We start from the raw sequence: 25,896 nt of genomic DNA on the forward strand, positions 1-25,896 counted from the left end.
GCCCACTTCGGAGTTAGTAGCGGCTTGGCGCGCGTGATTTAGTGTGTGCCTACCAACCCTCCCCCACCCCCAACCTCCTGATCAGTGGCCTTCGGTCCTCCCTTTGCCTAATAAAAGAATCTATCATCATCATCATCAATACCCACAGCCCCTACGCAGCATTACAGTGGTACAAATGCAGAAAAGAAAAAAAATAAGCAGTAGTGGCATCTCGTGTCGATTGTAGTGTTAAGCCCCATGTGGTGCAGTGTACGTTAGTAGCAAAAGCTATAGCTTTCACAGCCCAAAACATGTGCCCTCTGACTATGGCATGACCACACTAACTTTTTTAAGTAGGAAGAATGCGGGCGTTAGAAGAATTCAAGCGATGAATCATCACACAAGAAGAAACATGGCAAACAGTGAACTCATTTTAATAATGTTATTGCTGTCACAGGCAATTCTGCATCCCTCGCACCACCTTCAATGAGATGTCACATCACTGAATGAGAATCATGCTCCGTTACTGCAAGCTTCACAATGTGAACCATGAACTACAAACCATGAGCTTTGTAACCATGAACAACAAAGCATCTTGCTTGCATGAAGGTACTTAGTATGTCACCTGCTTCAGTCATCTCTGTTCAAGGAACTTACGATGAATGCTTACCAACATTTCACGGCTGTGTTATGCGGGAAACCACGATTTTTTTGGTTTGTTACACATCTCCTGCAAGTGTTTATGACCCCCTTAAATTATCCTCCAAGTAATAATTTAAGACCTGCTAGAAAACTGCTAGAATTACTTGTATTTCCCCATTAATGTCATTATCATCTGAAAACAAATCCTTGCAGCTAAATGACCCTGAACTTTTCTGGACAAACTGGAAAATCTGCTAACATGCCAAAGTTGCTATCTGTTTTATTACGTATATGAGCGAGAAGCACTTAAGTAGTTTGAAAATATAGACTAACAGTAATTCTGTTTACCTACAATTAGCTGTAAATGTAGTGGCTGCTGCTTCTTACTCTCTTTTATGAATGTCCTACTTAGTGACGTCAGGAATCTTTACATGTGAAGATTCCCCACAGTGTGAATGGCAAAGGATGAAGCATGTGATAGCGTCAAAGCAATAAAAAATACATCCATGCAGTTATGAATGGCTGACAGGATACCTGGATGTATAACATAACACAAGCAGAAAGTTTTTAAAAGACAGGCAGCATGTCAAGGATGGAGCAAGAAACACTTAGGAGGAAAAGAATCAGGACCAGAAACTTCCACAAACACAACATGCAACACTACGCTGCTACAGTGGAAAGCAGACTTTCTCTTAAGTGTTCCTTCAAGCACAGTTCCTAGCAAGACATACAATGTTGCACTCAGCCAATGATGACTGAACACACGTAAAGATGGCCATGCATAAGGACTTAAAGCTCACAAAGTTTTGCACCAAACACCGCGCATGCACATAACCGTGAGGAACCAGTGAAGTGTTCAGTCATGCAAAATGCAAGGCTACTTCATGCAGTGGGCATCAAGAAGATACAGCATAAGCTTTGAGATGCAAAGACAGAAAAAGGTTAGCTCTTCTTCCAGGCCAAAGTCCACTATACCGCCAGGCTCAAGCTGTTGCAAAGATTAGCAAAAAGCATTTTGAAGTTGTACAAAGCCAGAAATATTAGTGAAAACAGTCCTCCAAAGAACATGCTTCTGGCATTAACCCAGTAACTCAGTATACTTTCTTCTCCCCATAAATTATGACTTGCAAACCAAGAGAACCAAACACAAAAAAAGGCATATGGAAACATTTGACTGGTAATGTAGTGAGTTTCCATATTCGTTTTTGTACATCTTCCTGTAAAGCTGCAAGCCTTAATTCAGTATAAGTTTTAAGGTTTAAATGACTCATTTCTGGCCTAAAAGCTCTTGAATGAAAAAAAAAAGAAACGCGTCAGTCTCTGAATTCACTGTACTGCAATACACTGAAACCTCGATATAACGAACACAGATATAACGAATTATCGGTCATAACGAAGTAAATGAAAAATTGTCCTGTCATAGATACAGTATTATGACTGCACGTTTATAACGAATTTTCGAATATAATGAAGTTATTTTCGTATCATATGTGACTTTGTTATAATGAGGTTATAGTGTACTTGCTTGTGTTCTTTGCATGTTTAATGTTCTCGCTTTTAAAACTTAGCGTTCCCTAAATGCACAATCATACCTGCTCTTCTGTGGCATTTTCTTGACACTTTTTAACAACCTGAAAATAAACAAAACAAACAAAACCAAAATAACAGAACACAAAAGAAATGATTATTGCAGGCAGGAAAAAGGAGGATGCACGCAACGTTCAAGGAGGGATGTTTTAAAAGGAGAAAAAATGACAAACCTAAATCTTGGAGCTAAAACAAAAGGGTGGCATGCAAGAACTGAGGAGAGTGCAGGGATGCAATGCACACAACTGCCGTGCTCAAACGAATTGGCTAAGCAGCAAAGCATGAATGAACAGTGCACACAGAAACATGGCTGCTCCAAATACTGGCAGGCCCGACATCACTCTATCGGGCGAGCAATACCTTGACAAGTTCCTCTACGTATTTCTCCATAGCCTCTTGTTTCGACATGTCGCCAAGCTTCATCCAAGCATCCCTGCAAGTGGAGAAACGGAAATGTGCTTGCATCTCAGGATACAACTATGCTTTACATCGGCACTCAGATCATTATGCCAGATGTCAGAGTTAATTTAAGATGGAGCAAGTGCAAAAAAAAAAAAAGAAAGAGAAAATCCTTTGTGCTGATAAAACCAGCTGCATTTTGTTATCAGCCTCCTGGAGAGGACTCCAGTATTTTCTTGCGTCTTTAACATTCAAGGTGCGAGCACTGATTAAGTGAAAAACTAATTATTACCATAATAGCCATGATAATAATACGAGATTTGAAGAGAAAATAGGAAAACACCATTTTCAATTGCTCATGATGCATCACCAGTAGCACTGTTTTGTTTTTTCTGCGCTTAAAAAAAGTCCATGAAATTATTAACAAGGTGCCTCTCATGTAAAAAGAGTAGCACTGTTTCAAACATGAATCGGAGTTGGGCTGTAAAGCAAATACTTATAAGTCAGTTGCAGTGCATTCTGCTCGGACCAGTGTATGCACCACGGTGCCACCTTATGGACACCACGGACGTGCTGGCTGCTGAAGACAGAATGCTGCTAAGACACTTGAGCAGAATGTGGCAGTTTGACACTTGGCTAGGTAAGTTTTGTAGGCAATTTCACTGTGCGACACTGTCCCTGGAAACGTTCCAACACACACAGCACGCAACATTAATGCGCTTGAATACCATGACAGAAAAGCAGCGACAACAGCAAAGAGTTGCCTTGTGCGTATTATCACTACTGCAATAGAATGGCAAAGCAATCAACATTATCCCATTTCTATGCCCTTTACATAGTCAAGTTTTCCAGCTGTCTGAATCGCAGTGTTTATTTAGACCTGCAACTCTAGTCGGAAATAGTACGACCAAGCCTAGTGTAATCACTCAAATAAAGTTAATCAAATTCTGGGGTTTTACGGGGCATGTCACAATGAGGGACCACGAATTAATTCTGACCCCCTCAGCATCATATATCCAACCAACACACAGTACACTAGTGTCTTCTCCAATGAAATACTAACCAAGGTTGAAAGCTACCATCACTGTTTAGTACAAGACTGTCATAACAATGATTACTATCTTTTTTTTATTAAGTATTCGACAAGTTTGGTGGACCATTCCTGGGTAAGCCATGCTTACTATATAACAGCTACATAACTATTCAGCAGACCAATACACCTGGTTATCTTCTATGGAAGAATGTAAATTCACATGTAAAAATAAACATGTATGCAGGCACAGACATACTCAGTTTTGGAGTCTCCAGTATTTTGCAAGCACAAGCAAGGATCTTTCATGCATGTATAAGTTAGGCTTACAGTCTTGTACAACTGACATCTCAAAAAATTTAATAATAATAATTATAATAATAACATCTGGGGTTTAATGGCCCAAAACCACGATATGATTATGAGGGACGCTGCAGTGGAGAGCTCCGGAAATTCTGACCACCTGGGGTTCTTTAAAGGGACACTAAAGAGCAAAATGATTTTTCTCGCATTAGTAAAGTAGTCTTCCACGTTACCAAAAACACCACGCTTTCTGTGCGAAGACGCTTAATAAGCGAGAAAACGCGCAAAAAGAAAATACAGGTGGCGACGCCACCTTGGAATTCCCACACCATTTGCCGTGACGTCACATATTTTTGACGGCACCTGGTTGGGCCTACGTAGTTCCTAATCGGTTAAATCGAAGTACATTGTCCTCTGAGGGGGCCAGAGACTTGACATAACGAGTTTGTGAAATTTCGTCGAGCCAGTGGCGCCAAAATATGTTAAATGCTCTTTGAATTCTTTTACGTCACGGATTACAAAGTTCGGCGCGAAATTTCAAAATGATACTTTGAACTTGGTTTTCTCCTCTAATAATAAACCTATGGTGGTGAAATAAACTACGCAAGAGTTCTCCAAGCACACTTTATCAATCTAAACCAATTCATTGTTCCAAGCACACGGGACATTTTCACCTCCATCGAAAATGCAACCGCCGTGGCCGGGATTCGATCCCGTGGCCTTCGGGTCAGCAGTCGAGCGCCATTACCCCTAGACCACCGTGGCGGGGCTCACAAAAAATTTAATATACAGGAAGATAAGACACAGGTGCAGGTTTGTGCACACGTCAATCACATCCCAAAGAGGCAGTAGAGACAATAAGATTCAATTTGTACAAACACAGCAACTTATTTGCAGTTAAATACTAAACATGTTGACACTTTGCCTGAACCTCTGTCGCAAAACAGTTACATAAAAGAGACAATAAGCGAGAGAACAATCGATGCACCTTGCTTCTCACTTTTGTTTTAATTGAGATGCATCATATTCTTACACAGAGTAAAAGATGTAAGACTCAGGTGCAACTTGAATTTTACTGAGACTTGTTATGCAAAAAAAAAATAAGATGGAGGGTGGATAATGCATGAGAATGTCAACAAGTTGACTGAAATGCAAGCTGATAACCCAGGATCTCCAAATTTAGAGTTGCAAATTTTGGAACTGCAAAGTGTCGCACTAAAATATAATAATAATGATTGTTGGGGTTTAACGTCCCAAAACCACGATATGATTATGAGAGATGGTGTAGCGGAGGGCTCCGGAAATTTTTGACCACCTGGGGTTCTTCAACACGCACCTAACCTGTTGCACTACATTTGGTTAAAAATGTTGACATGAGCAAGTAGAAGCATTATGATGCAAGGCTGCCGTAAGTGAACAAAGCAACTGCGTAATATTGCTCCTCTTTTTTTTTTTTTAGCTCAGCAGTTTAGCACAAATCTACATATACATTCAGATATCGGAGTCCAAGGATGGATATCTATGAATAAAGAACTTCATAAGACACACGGAAAACTGAAAATAAACCTTTTAAACAAATTCAGCTCATTATTATTTGAAGGAAACGCAGCACTGTACCATTTTGCATTGCCTACAATGTCCCAGAACCTTGGCTTGGGCACTTTGCATTCTGCTACAGATCCGAGCGTTGCCTGCTTGTAGTAGGCATAGAACTTCAGCTGAAGTTCGTGTGAAGGCTGAAATGATCCTGCACGAAACAGAATTGCAAATGTTGTCCAGTAAGTGTTACAGGCAGTATAGTGTACGTCTATTAAGACACACAACTTGGTGCATAAGCTGGTCCTCAATTCCCGCAGCAGTGTGCAGTCGCTCGAGATAACAACACACACAAACGAGCAAACCTCGCAAGCCGCAAGGCATCATTACAGCAGGGCCATTTCATGGCTGGTACGTATGGCAGGAAAGCTTTAATGTGCTTGCTGGAATGTAGCAGTGTACAAAACCACAGTATTCATCCCGTCTCCTAAGCATCCCAATTTTGCACGGGGCGACAAATTAACGGCATTTCCTGTATCAAAACAATGACGCGTCTTACTTAAGCGGGTCATTATAAAGGCCCAGCGATTGTCCTCACCATGCAGGACGTCCTTCCTTCCCCAGTTGGCAGGAGAACTTGTTCTAAGATATCAAAGAGCTACAGCCAGTAAATGACGCTATATTTATTTTGAAACAAAAAAGGGCTTCAATTCATGACGTTTCTAAGCCAGTCAAGCAAAACGAAGCCAGTGCACGTTTTTGTTCCTGGAGCGAATGTTACAACAACGCAGTTCGGAACACTACCTCACTTTGCACTTCCGAAACCTGAGCGAACGCGAAATGGGCATAAAGATAGCAACGCAAACGATGGTGCCCGATACGGTGCAAGGACAGTGATCTGCGCGATAGAGTTCTTCGAGGAAACCGGCTTCAAGCTGGTGACGCCACGGATACGTTTGATCGTTTTTCCTCGTTCAACCAATACTGCATCTTCGCAATACTCGGCTGCAGCATACTGCAACCTCGCTGTCTGCACTGCGAATGCAAGATAATGTTCCGTTCCACGAACGAACTCCTTTCATTATACACGAGCGTACTCTTTCACCAGGTTTTCGTGGTGCTATTGGTTTAGTTTTCCTCAATGCGTCAACGACAGGTTCTAAATGGGTTACTCGCGAGAGAGATGCGTGTTTACCCACCGTTCTTGGGAAGACCACGGATCACCTCGACAGCCGCGTTGAACCTTTCTTCCGTTGTCATAGTGTTGAACGGAAGCTACAAGATGCGAAACAGTCACGCATGGGAAATGTTTACATGCAGCTAGGCGTTAGTCGCCTTGAACTCGTTCACCACATTAACAACTCGCTCGTCAGACTGCTCTCGCAGATTTCCTCTCCGCTGTCCGATCATCGCGCCAGCTGGTGTAGGGTGTGATACTGGTGATACTGGCAAAAAACATCTATGACATTTTTACCTTTAAAACATTTCTATTATAATTTTTGTTTGAGTTAAAAAATAAACGGTTTGACCTGTCTTTACAAAGGTGGTAGTTTGTACGCAACGTTTCCTCGAGCGTTGAAACATAACCGGATCGAGCCGGTTCAGGTTTTCTGCGCACCCGTGCCGCCGGACAAGATCTAATATGGTGGCCCTGTGAATGCATGGTACACGTTGCGAGGTCTCCTCTGTCCGACTTGCGGCTATTTATTTCCCCTAAAATTGAGTACCACTCTCATTTCGTCTCGCACTTATTCATCTAACCTCAACGGCACCACGATGGCGGATTCAAGTTTAGACCAGTTCTTCGCGAAGAAAGACAAAAACAAGAAAAAGACCAAAGGGAAAGTGACTTCCGAACAAATCGCCAAGAAGATGGCAGATAGTGGCGAGAGCGCCGAGAAGACCCTCAAGAAGGACAAGGACAAACAGGAGAACTCGTCGGGAAAGCTGTCCGTCACAATCCCTTCGCTTGCTCAGGTAAGGCACCTGCGGCGCATGTCCATACGGCGCCTCTGCCGGTTTTGCCGTGACCTCGCTTCAACTCCCGGCTTCCTGGCCTTCTCTTGAGGTGACGGGACAAGTATGCTTTCTCACGAAGATGTGTCCTCCGCGTCCTCCTGGCGTGTATTGAGTAGCGAGCCGTTGTCTTTACACGAGTAGTGCAAGTGCGCCATTGCGATAACCTCGAGTGTCTTTACTTCCCTTTATTGCACTGATGGCTGGGTAATAATCCCCGTGGCCGCTAATCCTGGCGCCCTTTCTGTCCGTTTTCACTGTTTCAGGGCGAAGACGAGTGGAATGACTTCGAGGAGGAGAAAGAAGTGGATTACAGCGGTCTGCGAATTCAGGCACTCACAATTGCGTAAGTGCTCAGGCCGGCCAGCTTTAGAATTAGCCGGTCTTCGTTTATTGGCTTAGCTGACAGTACGTCGTGTACCTCTGTACGTGTTTTATAGTTTGACGTACCGCTTGGGGCAATTTGAAATGACATAATGTGAGGTAACCGGTAGCGACAGGACGCAGTCAGGCCCCCCGATTCTTGGCGTGTCGCTTTGTGCGAGTCACGAATTCTGGAACATGAGTGTACTGAATGATGCTTTTTAGTCCGCTATATTCAAGAGTTTCTATGCGCTCCACGTTGATTCCATGAAACATATTTACCTTCCAACAGAGTGCCTTCTTGCCAGGGCAAATAGCTTTAATGTGAGCAAATAAACAGCCAGCAAGACCGACCAGCTCTTGTTAGAACCAACTTGTGAGCAGCAGGTTTTTTTTATGTAGACATGGTGGCACACGCATTCTTGCTTAAGCTCTAGTGCCGATTGTTTACAATCACTCTACTTGCTGGGGGAGGTGAGATGCTCAGATGTACACTCAGAGTTTGGATCACCTTTAGTCAATAGATTCATAGCGTCATGACATGCATACACCATAAGATTTGGGCAGGGTTCTGTTTGGTGTCGCAGAAGTCTGTGGCCAGACTGAGAGCGTGAATATGGTGGCTAGAGGGGGAAGTGTGACGGGCGCTGTATCCCCGCCGTGGGAGAGCGATGCACGGAACGCAATGAAAGTTCTGGCCGCCGCAAGGGGCGCTGGTGTAGTAGTAGGTGCTCGCGCTCGCCGCGCTTGCTTTGGATCGTGTGGACTCGTTCGTTCTCTCTGTGCTGTGCCGTCAACTTGTTCGGATGCCCTGCCTTCGCTGTCGTCGTTTGTTTATCCGCCACTGTACCCACGTGTTCTGCGAACCATGCCGTCAAATCGCGCAAGTACATGCTTCGTCCCTGGCTGTAAAGGCGGGTATAGATCGTGCTCGGTGAAGCTTTCGGTCTTTAAAGCCCCGAATGGTCTCTCGAGGCGAGAGCAATGAGCTCGAAATATTAAGCGGACTGACAAAGAGCTGACGAGGGACAGCGTTGTTTGCGAGCGGCACTTCGACGTGAGTTTCATCGGAAGGACATACCAACACATTATAAACGGTGAGGTTGTTGAGATACCCCGCGTTTGTCAGAAGACGTTGTGCCTACGGTGTTTCCGAACGCACCGCGAAGTAATTTACCAAAAAAAGAAAAGCAGACAGGAGTGTCCAAAAGGAGCGCCAAAAACTTGAAGTTGAGGAGGGTCAAGTAATTTGACCTCTTAACGTGATAGGGGAGTATGTAAATGCCTGACATAATTATGGGATGACAAATGTGTGATAAATAAACATGTCCTTGCATGTGTTTAGTATGCATCTAAAGCCGTAAGTTAACAGAAATCATTGGTCCTTGCATAGATAGAACAATCGCTAAAATAATAAAATAAAATGCTCAGTATCAAAGAGCCTCCAGCTGCAGCATTCCAATCTCCACTTCAATTTTCTCAAGGAAAAGGAGCCGGAAATTGTAAATGCTTTGAACATTTCGCGCTCGAGAGAACCCCCTACAATACAGAGGAAACGGAGGGGGGGGAGGTGGGTGCGGACTAAGAGAGAAAAAAAAAAACGCGCTGCACTGCAGCCAGTATACTCGCTATAAAAGATTGTAAACAGTTTACACTTGACCAAGAGGAAAGAACACTTTAAAGTCAGCTGAGCTATGCAGCCGAGCAAGTGGTTTAGTTCAACTGAAGCAGACTATAAATATGGTAAAAGCAGCGCAAAAGGAATATGATAATAAGAATGACACAGAACCAGCGCTGAACAGTTCAGCGCCTGTCCTGTGTCGTTCTTCTCGTGTGGTCGTCTTTTTGCACTGCTTTTACCATGAAAATCAACCAACTAGCCCAGTTTTTGCACACTGTAGCAGATTAAACATGTCGAAGCAAACTGATATTTTCCCGCACGCCAGTTCCGTCTGGTTTGAAAGCATTCTTGGTTTTCTTTTTTTTTCCTCTTGCTTAACACCGCTAAGAACTTGCAACACATGCTTCTTAGCGAAACAAACACGTAGCGCCTTTAACAACACGGGCGCGGCGTATAAGCGATTATAACAAACAAGTGAAACTAACGTCTAGCGGCCATACGCAAAGCAGGCAAATGCCGCCGCAAGCACCTACTGCGCTGGTAGCGCCGCCTGGTGTGACCGCCATCTTTCATCGGGAATTCGTACAGCCCTCCGCTCTCGCCCGTCACACTTCCCCCTCTAGCCACCATAGCGTGAAGCAGCTCGTGGGTTACGTGCGCCCCAGTGACACGGGCACACCACGGATTTCTGCGACACCAAACAGAACCCTCCCAAGAATTGCACATATGTATGTGTTGTACTCAGCTTTCTCGCAAAGTTTCATTCCGTGAGCATAATAGAGTGCTGGCAAACACCTTCTTTTAGGCATTCCAACGTCAGTATAGGCACGCATGTTGCTTCCATCTACAGCTTCCAGAGCTTCTTTTGGTGGCAGCAGGACACAGTTGTTGAAACCATTGTACAATGCTGTAGCTTTCAGACATGTGCCCTGCAGCTCTCTTCAGTCGTGGGCCACTCACGTGGGGCAGTGCACTACGATTTTTACACACCTGTGGCATTTCACCATAGTTGTGTAAAAACAGTCATTCGTATTTATTTTCTTATTTTTTCGTGAGTCTGTTTGTAGTTTTAGTATGTATTCTTTTGTTCCTCGAACATTTAATGGCTGGAACGAATTGTCCGCCTCTGTTGTATCCGCTATAAATCCAAGGGACTTCAAAACATGTGATTGAAGAACTTGTTGCCTGATATTTACATTTGTGTTTCTGGTATTTAATGCTTCCCATTCTTTGTTCAGCTTCTTATGAAATGTGACGGTATTCAAATAAGTTTGCACCCTTGGCGAGGGTTTTGACAAACGGCTAATATTTGGCGGATCAGTAGAGTGATTTTCTATAGGTTACTTACTGTTGTAGGCAGTAATAGCTCAAATAGCAGCATGAAGGATTCATTACCGATTGAATGACTATTGAAATCTGTGTATTTACAAAAAAACTTGGAATTTCCTTCCACAAGTTTAAAGACACTGTTTGAGACAGCCTGGATATGCCATTATCTGTCTGATGTTAGCAATGTTGTTTAACTACCTGTGCATTCCTTCCCAATTTACTCACACTTGCAGCAAAAAATTGTAAGTTGCTAAGCTTCAAGTAAGTGCACCACTTCTGACTGAATACACTGAATGGCTGCAAAGGCAGCACTTTGTGTCCTTGTGTGTCAGTTGTATCCTGTTCTTTGCCAGCTGTCGCATCGCAGTGTTTCGTGTCTGATTGCTTTTGACAATTAGGTTGACATGAAAATAATGCTAGCATGAAACGTGCCCACCGACAGCTGGTCTGGGCTGGCATTTTGTAACAATGCCTTTTCCAATGCTAATGACTTCTTGGGCTTTTCGTGCTCGGCCAGTGCTCAGAGCGATGGTCTGCCCACGTCGTCGACTGTACCAGCCAGCCGTGAGTGGTGGATGGTAAGATTTGTATAGAATCGAGCATAATGTTTCACGACAATATACCAGCCCTGATCTCCTCTGGTTTTATTGGGCTATTCAATCAGAGATAGCTTAGAGCAACACATGTAGAAAATGGTATTTGTGCGCCTATAAGCAATAAAGGTAAGCTTGAAGCATAAGGTGAAAAATGTTGACTGCCTCTCTGGTTTTGCGACAGAGTCACTATGCTGGGCATAAGATTGGAGGCTTGATTCCTGGCCATGGCAGCCATGTTCTGATACGCACGAAATGCAGAGAAGCTTTGGGCTGAACTTAGGATAACTGCTGCAAGAAATGTCAAAGTTACGTATGGTTCCCAAATTAAAATACTTATGTGGATGTGTGGCTATTGAAGTAAACTTCTGCACAGGAGAAAGTGACAATTAATAAACTCTTCAATGGATGATGAGAGGTAGGTTTGGTACACCTGAGGTGTACAGACCTCAAGGGTTTTAAAAAGGATGCTGCATGCTACAGTGACCTGTAAAATTTCACATGCTTGTAGAAGGACCTCCAGTATGGTGATACTGTCTTCTGGTGGTCAATGGTCTTTATTGCCTCTTGTTCCTATATGAAGCAACCTCGTTCCCGTCACGAAGCTCACTTCTTTTAGTGTGGGATAACGCTGACCGGAAAGTGTTTCTTGTAGTCCTTACAATAGACCTTTTTCAAGCACACGAGCGCCACCAACGGGCGCTTAAGCGCTCATGGGAAATGTGTGTACGCCGCAGCAGCCACCGCAACGAGCGCGCGGGCCTCGCGCTGTAGCTTTCCGCTTGTACCATGCCAGGACTTCTTAGACACAGTGAATTTGGCAAGGTGCAACATGTTACTGCGCAATTCAATCAAGAACTTCAGTGTTTAGCTGCCAAGGCCTCTCAACGATTTCCATCTGTCCCACTGTTGGACCAGTTGAGCGGCTCAGAAGTGTCACCTTTTATTTATTTATTTATTTATTTATTTGGCGCCAGTGCGCCTTACGGCAAAATAAAAAAAAAATACAACTTGGTTGCCTATGAACTGCAGAAGCGGTCTATGATTCGCGGATGCATTTTGGAATTAACGTCCATCGACACTGTCGACGAGTATAGTGCGAAGTTCTGATATATAAAGAGTACACTAGAAAGTGTAGTCGGCATTTGGGGAAATGAGATACATACAATGCGTCGCTCGCACCTTATATGTAACGAACGATAAGTGCCTACTAACCTTCGTTGCAGAAGAATTGATGCCTGGGCAAGTTGGAACCTTCGTTGGTGCTAAAACTACAGGTTGGAATAATACTTAGAGCCAAAAAATAAAGAAGCAGTACAAGGAAGGAGATGCACAAACCAGCGCTCGCACACAACTGAAAGTTTATTGCACACGTGAGAAAAAAAGTATATATACAAAAATGGCAGTGCGTCGCGCGTGTCATAAAGAGGCACAAAAAGTCAGAAAGGCGCATGTTTACAGTCGATTAATACAGCTGAATTTCTTGTCTTGTAACGACTGTAAGGTTGACTGACACAAAGTGTGGCGTTATTTGTGGCATGCTATGCCTCCAAAATTTCTCTCGTTTTCCGATTAGGTTGACAGTACAAAGTTACTGTGCTTTCGAAGATGGGATTACATTTTCATGACTGACATAGCGATGCGAGATGAGACGGCTCCATTCAGTGAATTTTGATGCTTGCTGAGGCACATATTAATACATTGACCAGTCTGGCCGATGTACATGTGGACACAAGAAAGAGAAATTTGTGGTTAACTCCTACACAATCTAAAAAATAATTGGCATGCCTCTGACCGCATTCTTCTTTGCCCACCGCAGACCCCTGCGACCTTAATACAACTAAGCTTATTTGGGGCGGCAAACACAACCTTCACCCCCACATCGTTTCCCTACGTTCTTCAAGCCATGTGACTTCTTATACGTATGTGGACTAACTGCAGTATTTCTAGTTTCTTCATTATTTACGGATGGAGGACGTCCGTGTTAATCTTTCTTTGCCATGCGAACAGATTTTCGCAAACCGATACAGCAATACGCAGGATATCCCGCCTCTTTGATCACTTCGCAGCTGGAAACTACTGCTCATCTTATGTGCGCAAGTTTTTTTTTTCCAATGCCGTGCGTAATCATGACATAACAATTCCTTGTTTAACAACATTCGAATGCGCCGACGCGAAATTAAACACCAATTTCGCTGAACGCGGGCTATACTGCCCGCAAACATGCCCCGCAGTGAAACTTAAAAACAAGTATCAAGAAACTGCAAATTATCAGAGCAAGTCATCTCACAAGTGAATTCTAGTCCCATCCCTTTTTCTTTAAACACGTTTAGAATGTGCTCACTTCTTTGTACAGCACCTGACTTGTAAGTTAAAATCAAATAATCATCTGTATATCTGAACACTGTAACCTCTCTACACTTTGGTCAAACCCGATCACGAGCCGCTAGGGCATTAAATGCCATAGCGGCTTGTGAACAAGTAATCATGGCATAAATACGAATTTGGTGTTCCAGCTCACATTGCTCACGATAGCACATTTTGACTGCATATATCGGCACGTGATAATTCGCATGCTGCTTGACTGCTGCATCCGGTATACATCCGCTCAGTAATACCTACACTGACTGCATCATTCCTTTCGCATTTCATGCGTAGAGGTACATGCAGGTGCGTTCAGACGTGTAGTATTTAGGATTTAATAATAGTCAACCAGCGGCGACGCATTATTTTCGTTTGGTGCTCCCACGGCACCAACGAGCAGCGAGCAACGGAACAGCCGGCGGGCTCACCATACACATTTTTCCTATAGTGCTTCGTGCGCCTGCGGGGTGTTCTGGGATCTCTTGAAAAAGGTCTATTGCTCATAGTGTTTCATACTCAGAGTTCTGCCCTTCCTAATCGCAGCGGCCAGGGATGTCTCATAACTGAGGGCAGTTATCGGGCATAGAACAATGCGGGACAGTTTTGCTCCATGACCTAGACTTGCCACCAGCACTTGATTTTGGCAAAGGGGAAACTTGACAGCGTCAGTGATAATTCAGTGATGGCTTGCATTGCTAGGCCTAGCTTTGTAACCTGTTGCCTGATCATAACAATTGCAGAGTCTTCTATGGCATCTCCTGGTGCTGTGCTATTTCAGTTTATTTTTCATTCCTAACAGTATATTATAATAAATTATATCCATACAAGGGTCTCAAATTCGGGAACTGCACCGGGACCCTTTATTGTTATACAAAAAAAGTGGAATACAAAGCAGAAAATAAAGTCACATCAGCAAAAAAATCGGGATGCTGAGTGAGGACACACATAAAGTGCAAAAGAATAAGTTGAATGCATAATCACGGCTAAATCACGCAGCTGCAAGTTATAAAAGGAACATTAAGGTTAATCAGACAGTAAGTAATTCTTTAATTGGTATTTAAATGAGTACAAAGTAGATAATTTAGTGGCATGCGGTAGACTGTTCCAGTGTTTAGAGGGACTGACAACTGGACAGAACGTGTGATTAGATCCTGGTAGAAATGAAAGGACCGTGAAATATAGTGACAGATTCTAGCATCTCTTTGGTGTTGTGAGTAGGATTTATATTTTTAATTCGTGCTTAAAAGTAACAAAAAACGGTATGTCGCTCAGCCTAGCGGAAGAGCCTTGAAGCAGGATTATGAAGACGATCACTTTGCTGTACGTAGTCTGATGCTGTCATGCGTGCCATAATTGGTCCCCAAAGTTAGAGTACGTATATTATTATCTATGCCTGCTCTGTTCTGTGTTGCCTACGAGGTAAAAGGAGTTGCACGGTGAGAAGCGGCGCTGCCTTCGCTGCTGCCAGTGGCCCATGTAGAGCCGTGGTGCATGTGCGCGGAGTGCCCGCATGCGCAGTAAACCACCGCGCTCGAACACGAACAGCTCTCGCGCTCACTGTTTGCAGCATGTGTTGTCAACTGTGTATAAGACTTGATATTCGCCGCAGATAGAAAAATTCTGATTACAAATGTTTCATGGCGTTTTCCACGTTACAATTCCATGGCTAGACACACTTACCAGTTAGCCTTCCAATGCTCTAAAGAAAACAGGTGCCTTAAAAATTGGTTGTCAGTCCTTTTAAGTGCGGAAAAGGAGGAAGCCATTTTTCTGTAATTAGTATAACGTTAAATGCCACCAGTTTCTGTGATGTGTTTAACAGCTCTTCCTTAATGTGCAGGGAAAAAGAAAAGGAGGAAGAGGCAGCAAGGGAGCAGCTGGACGAGGATGGTGAGGACTGCCAGCAGTCTGGTGACCAGCAGTCTGGACCCTGGAAGGTGCAGCAGCAGCAGCAACAGCAGCAACAACAGCAGCAGGCTGCCGCAGCGGAGCAGCCGTCTACGCCACCCCCTGAACCTGAGCCGCAAGCACCACCACCCAAGACAGGTTGGCCCAACTGTACAGTAGATTCTCAGTCATACCAATTCCTTGGGGTTATAGTGGTTATTAGTACTACTATATAACACTCAGACCTGTGCATGCGAAACTGTCCAGCCTTTGGGTAGCACTACGCACTTTGCGGAGTGGCCATCATTCGTTAGCACTACACAGCAGCCCTATCAGTCAGAGATGAGCTCCTAACCCGTGGTTCGCATTGAGCTGCAATCGCAGCGGGTTTAAGGCCAGTGGCAACAGAGGCGAGTAGATAAGCTTTTTGTCTGACACAGTTTATTGCATCAGAGTGCCACCACACACAACAATAATGTACAGTAAAAGCTCGTTAATTCGGATTTCTAGGGACCGGAAAAAATGTCCAAATTAACCGAATGTCCAAATTATCGAATGGCCAAAATAAACACAATAAATGCACAAGTTTTTTCAACATACCTTTACTTAACAAAGTAATCGCGGATGCTTGTCTGTTTTCGAGCAGGTATTCACGCGGACACAATTTTTCTGAGCCCTTCAAGGTGCTCAGCAGCTCGCATGCTGTCTGCAGTGTCCGCAAAAGTTTCACCCGTCATCCATGCTTTTCGGTTGGCACGGTAATCCACAGGAAGATTGTTGAACCTTTCCGATAACGAGAAGCAGCAAGCGCTCTGTTCCTGTCACGTTGGCGGCTAAAAGTACGGTTACTCGTTCCTTGCTTCTTTTGCTGCCGATACAGGGATCCCCTTTCATCACTCTTCATCACTTCTTGTCGGGAAACCCATCATTCAGAGCACGCAAAATTTCTACTTTGGTGGTGAAGTCCTTGGCCTCGTACTTGGGCCGCTTCGCCGGCGTTGCCATCGGCGGAGAGTGCGGTCACACGAGAAGTCAGCACGAAAGCACCAGCAACGATCAAGCTAAAGGAGCCGTACTGAAACGTTTCTCGATAAATCGGCGATCAACGACGCAGTACGCCAACGGGAACAGCTACTTCCTTCCTCCATGAACGGGAACAAAGCAACAAAACCCGCACGCGAAAAAAAAGCCGTTCAACCAGTCTCAATCCAAGCCAAGTCGATAATTGATGTCCATGGTGATGCTGCGTTTGATCTTCACTTTTGTTCCGAATTGTTCTTTTTTCGTTTTCGAGCCTCGCCAGCTGCCCGAAAGTCGCCGAATTATCCGATTTGCGGTCAAATCTGTCCGAAATAACGAGCGCCCAGTCTCATAGAGTGATGCGTATATTTACAGGGACCAGATGACGTGTCCGAATTAACCGATTTTCCGAATTAACGAGCTTTTACTGTAATTCGACTCCTGTTCATTGGGGAAATCAAATAATTTGGACGTGTACTCTGCTCCTGGCAAGTGTGTGTATTGTTTGATGGCATTAAACTCTTGTTAATTTGTTCATATTTGGCCACAACCCGGTTAATTCGGACGATCCTAGGAGCGCGCTAAGCAAGAAGCACCGCAAGTGTTCAACCCAAAGGAGAGAAAATGGCATTCGCCAACAACCGAAATGGCTGCGGGCCTTCAGATGCATGTGTGGTGGTTCTTGGGCCCTCAGATGCAGGAAAACCAAGGCACGAACAAGAAACACATTTATCGACTTGACACACGCAGACAATTACACACGCTTTGTCTGACTGAACAATACAAATATTCTTTAAGTCCTAAATCTCAGGGTTATTAAACCACACGCGAGACGATCGGTGCGTCCTGACGTCTAGGCCCGTCGAGCGTCACTCACAGTACCGCAGTCAGGTAGCGACGATGCCAGCACGAAGCGGACAGGTGAGTGATGCAGTCGTGCGAAGGTGCACGAACAGACGACGACCTGCTCGTCGCGGTACGCACAGGCCCACGCTGACGACGGCGAACTCTGACTTGGCACCACGGCCACGATCTCGGCTCCAGAACGGAGTCGGCTCGGGTTGCGCCGGAACCGCTTGGACGTGGCACCGAGGCCACGATCTCGGCTCCTGGTCCGCACGCTCGTTCACCACAGGAACAGCTGCTAGGCCCGGCCCGTAACGATTGCTCGTTCCCGGGACGCTCGTTCCTGGCCGCGTTCTTCCAGCCCGGCGATGTTCTCCAGCTCTCGAGCTTCGCGAGCGTCTCTCTCGCGCACACCGTCGTCGTCCTCTTTGGTTCCGTTTTCTCCTTCGGTTGTGGGTTACAGTCTCTTACTACAGCATGGTTCCCATCTGCTATCTTACCACAAATCACGTCGTTGGCGACCATGGCTTCAGCGGCTGCGGCAAATTTGTTTTGTTTACGATTTTATTTGGCAGACGTGAACTGCATAGGCGCTACCTATGATCGTGTTGATAGTGACTGGGGTCAAGCCAAAGCTGTGACAAGCAATAGCTTCGTTTTCACTGCTTGCCTTCGAAGTCTCGAATGACGTATGTTGTACAGCTGTGCGAATTGCAAAATTATGAGATCGAAGCGAATTCGAATAATAAAATGTGAGTGCGAATCAAGTATTTTTCGAATAGCTGTTGAATATTTGTCAAATATTTGTCGAATTTCTTTTTAATACTTCGAAGCGAAATTACTGAAGAAAAGTTGCAGGGGATCCCTAAGCATATTCCTGTGAGATAGCAACATGAAAGCGTTTCTTTTGGCTAGGTTGGTGAAGCACTGTAGGGGTGGTGTTCTATAGTTGTCATCGAGAATGAGGCAACGGAGAGGTCGAATTGTGTTTACTTACATGATTTGGTGCAACCAATGTGGTATCGACAACACTTTACATGCAAAAGGAAAAGATGCTATTTCCTCAACCTCTCCTCGTCCTTCAACTTCCGTGAAGGCCCAACTGATGTGGCGGACATGGGCGCGCTCCCTTCAATTCCGGAGTTCCTAATTTGTCCCTGATTTTAGACGCTGAAACTCTTTGGGTGTCCGATTTTTAGGACTTTCTGCCCAAATTTCAGGTCCAAAACGGCATTAATTAAAGCCACCACATCTGCTACATCTATCATCTCGTAGTTTCAAACCAGCACTTTCCCTAGTCAAATCGGTTTGCAACCGTAGCAAAGTCCGAAAGGCAGCTTTGCCGCAATGCCAGAGCGTGATGGGGTGAAGCATGTCGAAAATCTGAAGGGGCCACTGTAACGCCGAAGTGTGGCGATGTCTTTACGGATAAGCACCGGAAAAGCACGGAGGCGTGATAGTGGCAGGCGGGCAAACACACCCAACCCTTTTGATAAGCATCTTCAGCTAAATGCTCAGTGGAGCATGTGACCTAGCGCAGCCGTTCATGCTGCCTCTTTGTGCGAGACTGCTAAGTGTGCCGCACAGACACGTTGCCTTCACAAACGAAAGCAGCTCGCCAGCGCCCGCGGAGGAAGAGCGGGGCACCCATGTGCAATCAGGAATGGAGTGGCCATGTCATAACTAAGCCTATCAGAGCAAACTCTACCGCAGCAAACGTGTGTGTACGGTACAGCAAGTGCCCCTGAAGTGACGGCGCCAGCTCGGTTGGCGATGTGCTGCACACGACTAGGAACTATGGGCTTCACGCGGCAGCATATGCTGCGAATCGCATTGAGGAAAGCCGGATGAGTTGTCCGTTCTTTTGCCACAATCTTTGTGTTCCGCATCATTGTTTCCTAATGCCCTATGCGTGGGAGCCATAATCTTGTAGGCTTATGCCACAGGAGCGAAGGAAAGACACGCCTGAACCATAATCGATGCCAGCAAAGAACGTGAGCTGTGGCTTCACGTGCCACAGCCTAGCGCCTTCTTTATTTTCTTCTCTCGCCATCGTGTGCTCTCCTGTTTGCGCGCCGCCTGAACGAGGGCGCTGCAGGGCCCCCCGTGTAGACTGGAAGTCGAAATGTAACATGCCACTTGTGGTAGGACAACGGAAGGTCAGGCGTAGATGAGAGCCTTTCTATGGCAGTCTCCAGGTACGCCGGCTTAGGTCGGTCCAAGCTGACTGTCTCTTCACGGCTGTTCTGAAGAAGAGTGGCAGTTTATGGGGTGCGGTTAAGGACGCAGAATGGTCCGTCATAGGCTGGTGTCAAAGGTGGTCTGACCGCATCGTGGCGCACGAAAACGTGTTGCAGTGGCAAGATCAGGGTGGACGAATATGGTCTTGTGTTCGGAAGGCCTGGGTGGAGTGGGTTGGAGGTGTTGAACGCAGTCGAGGAGGCGTTGTAGGAATTGTTGTGGCTGGTCTGGTAGCTTCGTTGGCGTGAAGAAGTCTCCGGGAAGCTGTAGAGAAGTGCCATACACCAGCTCTGCTGTTGAGCACTGCAGGTCTGCCCGGATGACAGCTCGTAAACCTAAGAGCACCAGTGGCAAGGCATCAACCCAGGTCGCTCTATTGAGGCGGGTAGTCAAGGCGGTCTTCAGTTGTCGATGAAGGCGTTCCACCATGCCGTTGGCGCAGGGATGATAATCCGTGGTACGGCAATGTCTGGCTCCGAGGATGCCATTAAGGCAAGTAAACAGCAAGGACTCAAATTGACGTCCACAGTCTGTTGTCACGATGCCAGGACAGCCAAAACGGGATACCCACGTACAAATGAAAGCGCGGGCAACTGTCTCGGCGGTGATATCTTGAATTAGAACAGCCTCTGGCCAGCGTGCGAAACGATCAACCATGGTCAGTATATAACGGTACCACTGAGACACTGGTAGAGGGCCCACAATGTCTAGATGAACATGGTCAAAACGACAGCCAGGTGGAAGGAAAGGTTGGGGAGGCATCTTAGTATGACGGGAGACCTTTGTCATCTGGCAGGGCAGGCACAGGCGCGTCCAAGCGTGCACATCACCGTTGATTCCGGCCCAGACATAGCGCTGGGCGAGAAGACGCTGAGTAGCCCGAATGCCGGGGCGACAGATATCGTGTAAGGAGTGGAAAACGGTGCGTCGTAATGAAGCGGGAAGGTCAGCTGAGACATCGCACCACAAGGGCTCAGATGATAGTGAATGAGGCACCAGGCGTAGTCGGAGAGAACGGGGGTTCTCCCGAAAAGCGGCAAGCTCTCTATCATCCTGCTGTGCGGAGGAGAATGAGGCCCAGTCGATAGTTGGAGATGGAGAGTCAACCGCGGCTATACAAGAAAGGGCATCTGCGGCGGTGTTGTCAGCTCCTTTCACGTGGCGGATATCAGTCGTGAACTCCGATATATAAGCAAGATGGCGGAGTTCACAAGGCACGTACTTGGATGAGTTAGTGCGGAAAACATACGCCAGTGGCTTATGGTCAGTCAGCACGTAAAACGAGCATCCTTTCAGAAAATGCCGAAAGTGCTGTATCGCAGCGTAGACGGCTAGTAATTCTCGGCCGAAGACGCTGTAGCGGGTCTCAGCAGAAAGTAGCTTCCGAGAGTAAAACGACAAGGGTCTCCACTCGAGTTAATGCACTGCTGTAAGACAGCTCTGACGGCCACGCTGGATGCATCCACCATCAACCGAATGGGGGCGTTGGTGCGCGGATGAATAAGAAGCACGGCATTAGCGACCGCTTGCTTGGCAGCAGTAAAGGCGGCCTGGGCCTCTGACGACCAAGGAATGGTGGAGGACGGGCCGGCAGTTGACCGAAGGCGGTCGGTGAGCGGTCGTAGCAGTTTGGCACAGTGTGGTATGGAGCGCCTGGAAAAATTCACAAGCCCCAGGAATTGGCGCAATTGGCGCAGTGTTGTAGGCTCAGGATAATCATGGATTGCTTTAACGTGGGACCGGAGAGGGCACATTCCTTTAGATGATATGTGATGGCCCAAGAACTCGAGCTCAGATGCGCCGAAAGTATACTTCGAGGCGTCCACAACGAGGCCGTGCTGCTGTAGACGTTGGAACAGAGCGTGAATATGGTGCTCATGATCTTCAGGCGTGCGGCTGGCGATGAGGACATCGTCAAGGTATGCAAACACAGCAGGGAGGCCCCGTGTGACCTCAGAAATGAACCGCTGGAAAGTTTGAGCCGAATTGCGGAGTCCAAAAGGCATCCACACATATTCAAACAACCCAAAGGGCGTCATGATGGCAGTCTTGGGTATGTCGGCGGCCTCGACAGGAATCAGGTGGTACGCCTTAACAAGGTCCACTTTGCTGAAAATTGTGCAGCCGTCGAGGCGCAATGTAAAATCCTGGATGTGAGGTAGGGGATAGCTGTCGTGGACAGTCTTGGCGCTCAACGCTCGGTAGTCCCCACAAGGACGCCAGTCACCAGGATCACGCTTTGGCACCAAATGCAGCGGGGAAGCCCAAGCGCTTGACGACGGGCGTGTAATGCTGAGCTGCAGCACGTGGTCGAACTCCCGTTTAGCAATAGCTTGGCGGTCTCCAAACAGGCGGCGTGGTCGAGCGGTTGCCGGTGGACCCCGAGTGACGATACAAAATACACACAAAATATCCATGATGCCCCTATTTCATACGATCCAAAACAAGCCAACTTTTGCTATTGTGAGCAGTATCAACGGGAATTCATGAACACAGGGCCTCAAACCCGACGCGGGGCTATTCGCGTCGGTCGCTGTCGTGAGCAAAGAGGAAAGGGCACCACGGTCTTGCTAAAACTGTTGGCGCTCGCGCCTCGCCAGTGCTCATACAAAATGGCAGCTGAGTGATTGTCACTGCCACTTTCGATGATAAGCCAGGTAGGTCACACAGAGCACGACAGTGCACTGTCTACAGCTATGTGCAAACTACCGCTTTTACAATCGCCTGTGTGCACGTGTATGACACACACAATCAAGGTACAACAAACCAAAAAAAAAATATATAGTGTTGCTTTTCATTGGACATGAACGCTACAACAGGCACTAGAATATCAAGCTGTTACTTGTGTCATACATTCAGATTATCACAAAAACAGATGTGTAGTGGAAGTGACACCAGTGCGCTGAAAATCTTCACCCTTTCCTCTTTATTTTTGACCGCCGTTTGAGAACCGTCTGAATTCGGGATTGAGGCTGTTTGCCACACACTTGCGTGTTCCCGCTTATATTGCTCATGAAAGTACATAAAGGATGAACACAAACATTGTTAGGTTCAACTTCTGCATGAACAATCCATAGTACCTAGTCGTTTGCACTTTCGTGCTTTCGATATCGTAGACAAGCCTCGTCTAAATGACATAAAACTGCGCAGTGGTATCACCCCTCATGCTATGCGCACCTATGAGGGGAACGGGGAGGTCAGATTGTGAAAAACGCTAAAGAAATCGATTTCAGGGGAGCATTTGTTCCAGCATTTGCAATGCCTAATCTATGCTACATTAAAGCTATTTCACTGACAAGGCACTATAAATACCCAAAAGAAATAGTTTTGTTAGACAGTCGAAAGGGAACTCAAGGTCGCTAAACATTCCAAAGTTCATGGAATCTGCTTTCGTCCCGCCACCAAGCGTTGCCATCCTAGAATTGTTAGAAAGTTCAGCATTCCATGCAGCCGTTCCTGCCCTCCTCGCCTACGATGGCCACATCGAAAAAAACTAGCCCTAAGAGGTCCCCGGTCAGTCTGATGAAACTTGTGGTGCATGCTGCCCTCCTGTCAGCTTAGTGCACCAGCATGCCAAAAGAGGCGCCTGAAGAAACTGTGCACTGCTGCTACTGGCAAAGTGCTTGCTGCTAGGCTTTCCTGCGAGTATGCTTCAGCTTCTGCTTCTTTCTTAATCGCACAGTGTTTGAAAGCTGTGAAGCAGCGTTCGTTTAGAAAATTTTGAAAAGCTGACACGCGCATGGAAAACAAACTGCAAGCCTCCTCTGCTTTGTGTACACGACTACATATGCTCCAACGAAGGTATATTGATAGTGAGACGTAGCACAAAGAAAACTGGACACGGGGAAGAAGACACAGGATGGGAGCTGTTGTGTGTCTTCCACAGGTTAAAAAGCTATGCCTAGCAATGCGAGTCATTACTAAATTATCACTGGTGCTGACAAGTCTCCCCTGTGACGAGTTTCCCACCCCCACTCTGTGTCTTCTTCCCTCTGTCCAGTTTTCTTCAAGCTGCGTCTCCCTGTGAATCTATACTAGCTCGCCCAGTACACCACGTTACTTCAGCTCAGGGTAGATTACATCTTTAAATATGAGAGGCAAGCAGTTTAATTGCAGGAGGACCCGCCACGGTGGTCTAGTGGCTATGGTGCTTTACTGCTGACCGAAAGGTCGCTGGATCGAATCCGGACCGCGGTGGCTGCATTTCGATCGAGGCGAAATGCTAAAGGCCTGTGTGCTTAGATTTCGGCGCTCGTTAAAGAACCCAAGGTGGTCGAAATTTTCGGTGCCCTCCACTACGGCGTCCATCATAATCATGTAGTGGTTTTGGAACGTAAAACCGCAACAATTATTATTATACAGGTGGGTGGACATACAACAGCAACGGTATGCCACCCGTGTAACGCGTATTCTGGCTGGTTTCTTAGCTCTCGCGTAATTTTGGACAATTGAAAATCTATTTTTTTATTGGGCTATTTCTCTTGGTTCCAAGGCCTTCAAAATAACGAGGTTTTACTGGATGTCATAGACGCCATTTTTGTATCTTAAATACAAATATCGAAGGCTGTGCTTTTGCTCGCAAGAGCCTGATGTATGTTATGGGTGTCGCTTGCACCTAGCACGTGGCTAATCTCGCGGTCAAGCCAGACAAATCTGTTTGAAAAGTTCACACGGCCGACACGGAGTGCACTTCGTGACATATCATATGGGATTGGTCCCACAGTTGCGACATAACAGCAGTGTTTCAAATACATTGGATCCTACAGGAGCTAATGTGGGACCGGCACGAAACTACGTAAAATCCAGGAATATGCAGCACTGAGAAACTCAACAACCGGTGATACTGCACGTGGATCTCTTTGGAGATCTCAAGGGGAAGTTCATTTATTAGTTATGTCCATTATTGCATTATATCCCATTACGTTTATAGCGAGGCTTGAGTTTACTACAGTCAAATCTCGTTAATACGTACCCGCTTTAAACGTACTAACGGTTAAAACGTAGTTGCGACGAATTCCCGACCGAGCCCCATAGAGCCCAATGCATTCGCTGACCGCTTAAGCCGTAGTGGTTCGCCCTATGCCTACCGGTTAGTGCGTACCCTGCGCCCGAGATAACTTTTTGTGCCATAAAATTTTACGTCACCGCTGAAAATCTCGACGCCACAATGTGCCGCCAAAGGTTTTCCGTCTTTTCTAGAAGTGCGGAGATCGGTCGATCACCGATTCCGACTTCCGTGCGATTGCGGCGACGCCTTTGCACGTAAGCATCGGGAAAGAACGAAGGCTAGGCGGCGGCCACCGACGAACGCGTCAGCATCACTTATCGCCGACAACCTTATCACAATAAGTATCTTCAGCTATCTGCCCGGACACGCGTGCAGCACAGCGCTACTTTAAGCCTACTGCACGCTTTTACTTGGCGACAACCTCAACGCGCTGGGCCGCCGATCGCTGCCGCCTCGTGCGGGGCTGTGTTCAAGCGCGCACCGCTATGTAGAAACAAAAGCAGATCGCTGTTGCGGAGTTGAGCATTGCGGGTCGCGGACGCCGCGAAACCTCGCTGCATTGACGATATCACGCTAAACGCACGCGTACGGTACAGCAAGCGTAGCGCTGTTGTAACCATATTGCATGCTTTTATTAGGCGACCACCCAACGCGCCTCCGTTCGCTGCCAGGACCGCTACAGCGTCGCGGAGGAAGCTCGACATCGCTGCGTTAACCGAACAAGCTACTCGCCGCATCTGTGCACGGTCTGGAACGAAGTGGGCACGAAGAACAATCCCACGACTGATGCGCGCGTGCGGTACAGCAAGCGGCCCGGTAGTGACGGCGTACGTGAGCCGAGCAGGCGACGCGCTCCACGCAACTACCCAGGAGACGATCGGCTCCACGCGGCCGTATCGCGTGTCAGTTTTTGTTTTGTAGCAGATCGCGGTACGGACGCATACACATATATTGCGGAATGCAGACACTGTCCGTTTTGTCGCTATGTCGGTCACTGCGTATCCCGGACCCTCTAATAGTTTCGAAATGCTCTTTGGCGTGGCCACCGCGCGCTATCGGGCGGTCGTGCGAGAGTGCTAGGATATTTTCTCCACTTTGGCAAAAAGAAAGAAAAGGCTTTGCGATGGGTACT

At 46.5% G+C, this 25,896-nt stretch overlaps 2 protein-coding genes across 4 annotated transcripts in view; one reads left to right on the forward strand and one right to left on the reverse strand.

The window, feature by feature from the left end:
- LOC119393568 (acyl-CoA-binding domain-containing protein 5) overlaps positions 1-6,904 on the reverse strand; it is a 30,035-nt gene extending 23,131 nt beyond the window's left edge. For 2 of the 3 annotated variants that reach the window (XM_037660671.2, XM_037660670.2), the window contains exons 1-4: positions 6,676-6,904; positions 5,558-5,687; positions 2,569-2,641; positions 2,214-2,252 (exon numbers count right to left, since the gene is read on the reverse strand). In XM_037660671.2, coding sequence (XP_037516599.1) covers positions 2,214-2,252; positions 2,569-2,641; positions 5,558-5,687; positions 6,676-6,736 — 303 coding nt within the window. In that variant the 5' untranslated portion in view covers positions 6,737-6,904. The remainder of the gene's footprint in view (positions 1-2,213; positions 2,253-2,568; positions 2,642-5,557; positions 5,688-6,675) is intronic. The other variant, XM_037660673.2, reaches the window with a different exon arrangement.
- A 182-nt stretch (positions 6,905-7,086) lies between these two features.
- LOC119393570 (protein CDV3 homolog) overlaps positions 7,087-25,896 on the forward strand; it is a 29,540-nt gene continuing 10,730 nt past the window's right edge. The window contains exons 1-3 of the mRNA XM_037660675.2: positions 7,087-7,453; positions 7,759-7,838; positions 15,603-15,808. Coding sequence (XP_037516603.1) covers positions 7,253-7,453; positions 7,759-7,838; positions 15,603-15,808 — 487 coding nt within the window. The 5' untranslated portion in view covers positions 7,087-7,252. The remainder of the gene's footprint in view (positions 7,454-7,758; positions 7,839-15,602; positions 15,809-25,896) is intronic.

Source organism: Rhipicephalus sanguineus, chromosome 5, assembly GCF_013339695.2.
Source record: "Rhipicephalus sanguineus isolate Rsan-2018 chromosome 5, BIME_Rsan_1.4, whole genome shotgun sequence".
Lineage (NCBI taxonomy): Eukaryota > Metazoa > Arthropoda > Arachnida > Ixodida > Ixodidae > Rhipicephalus > Rhipicephalus sanguineus.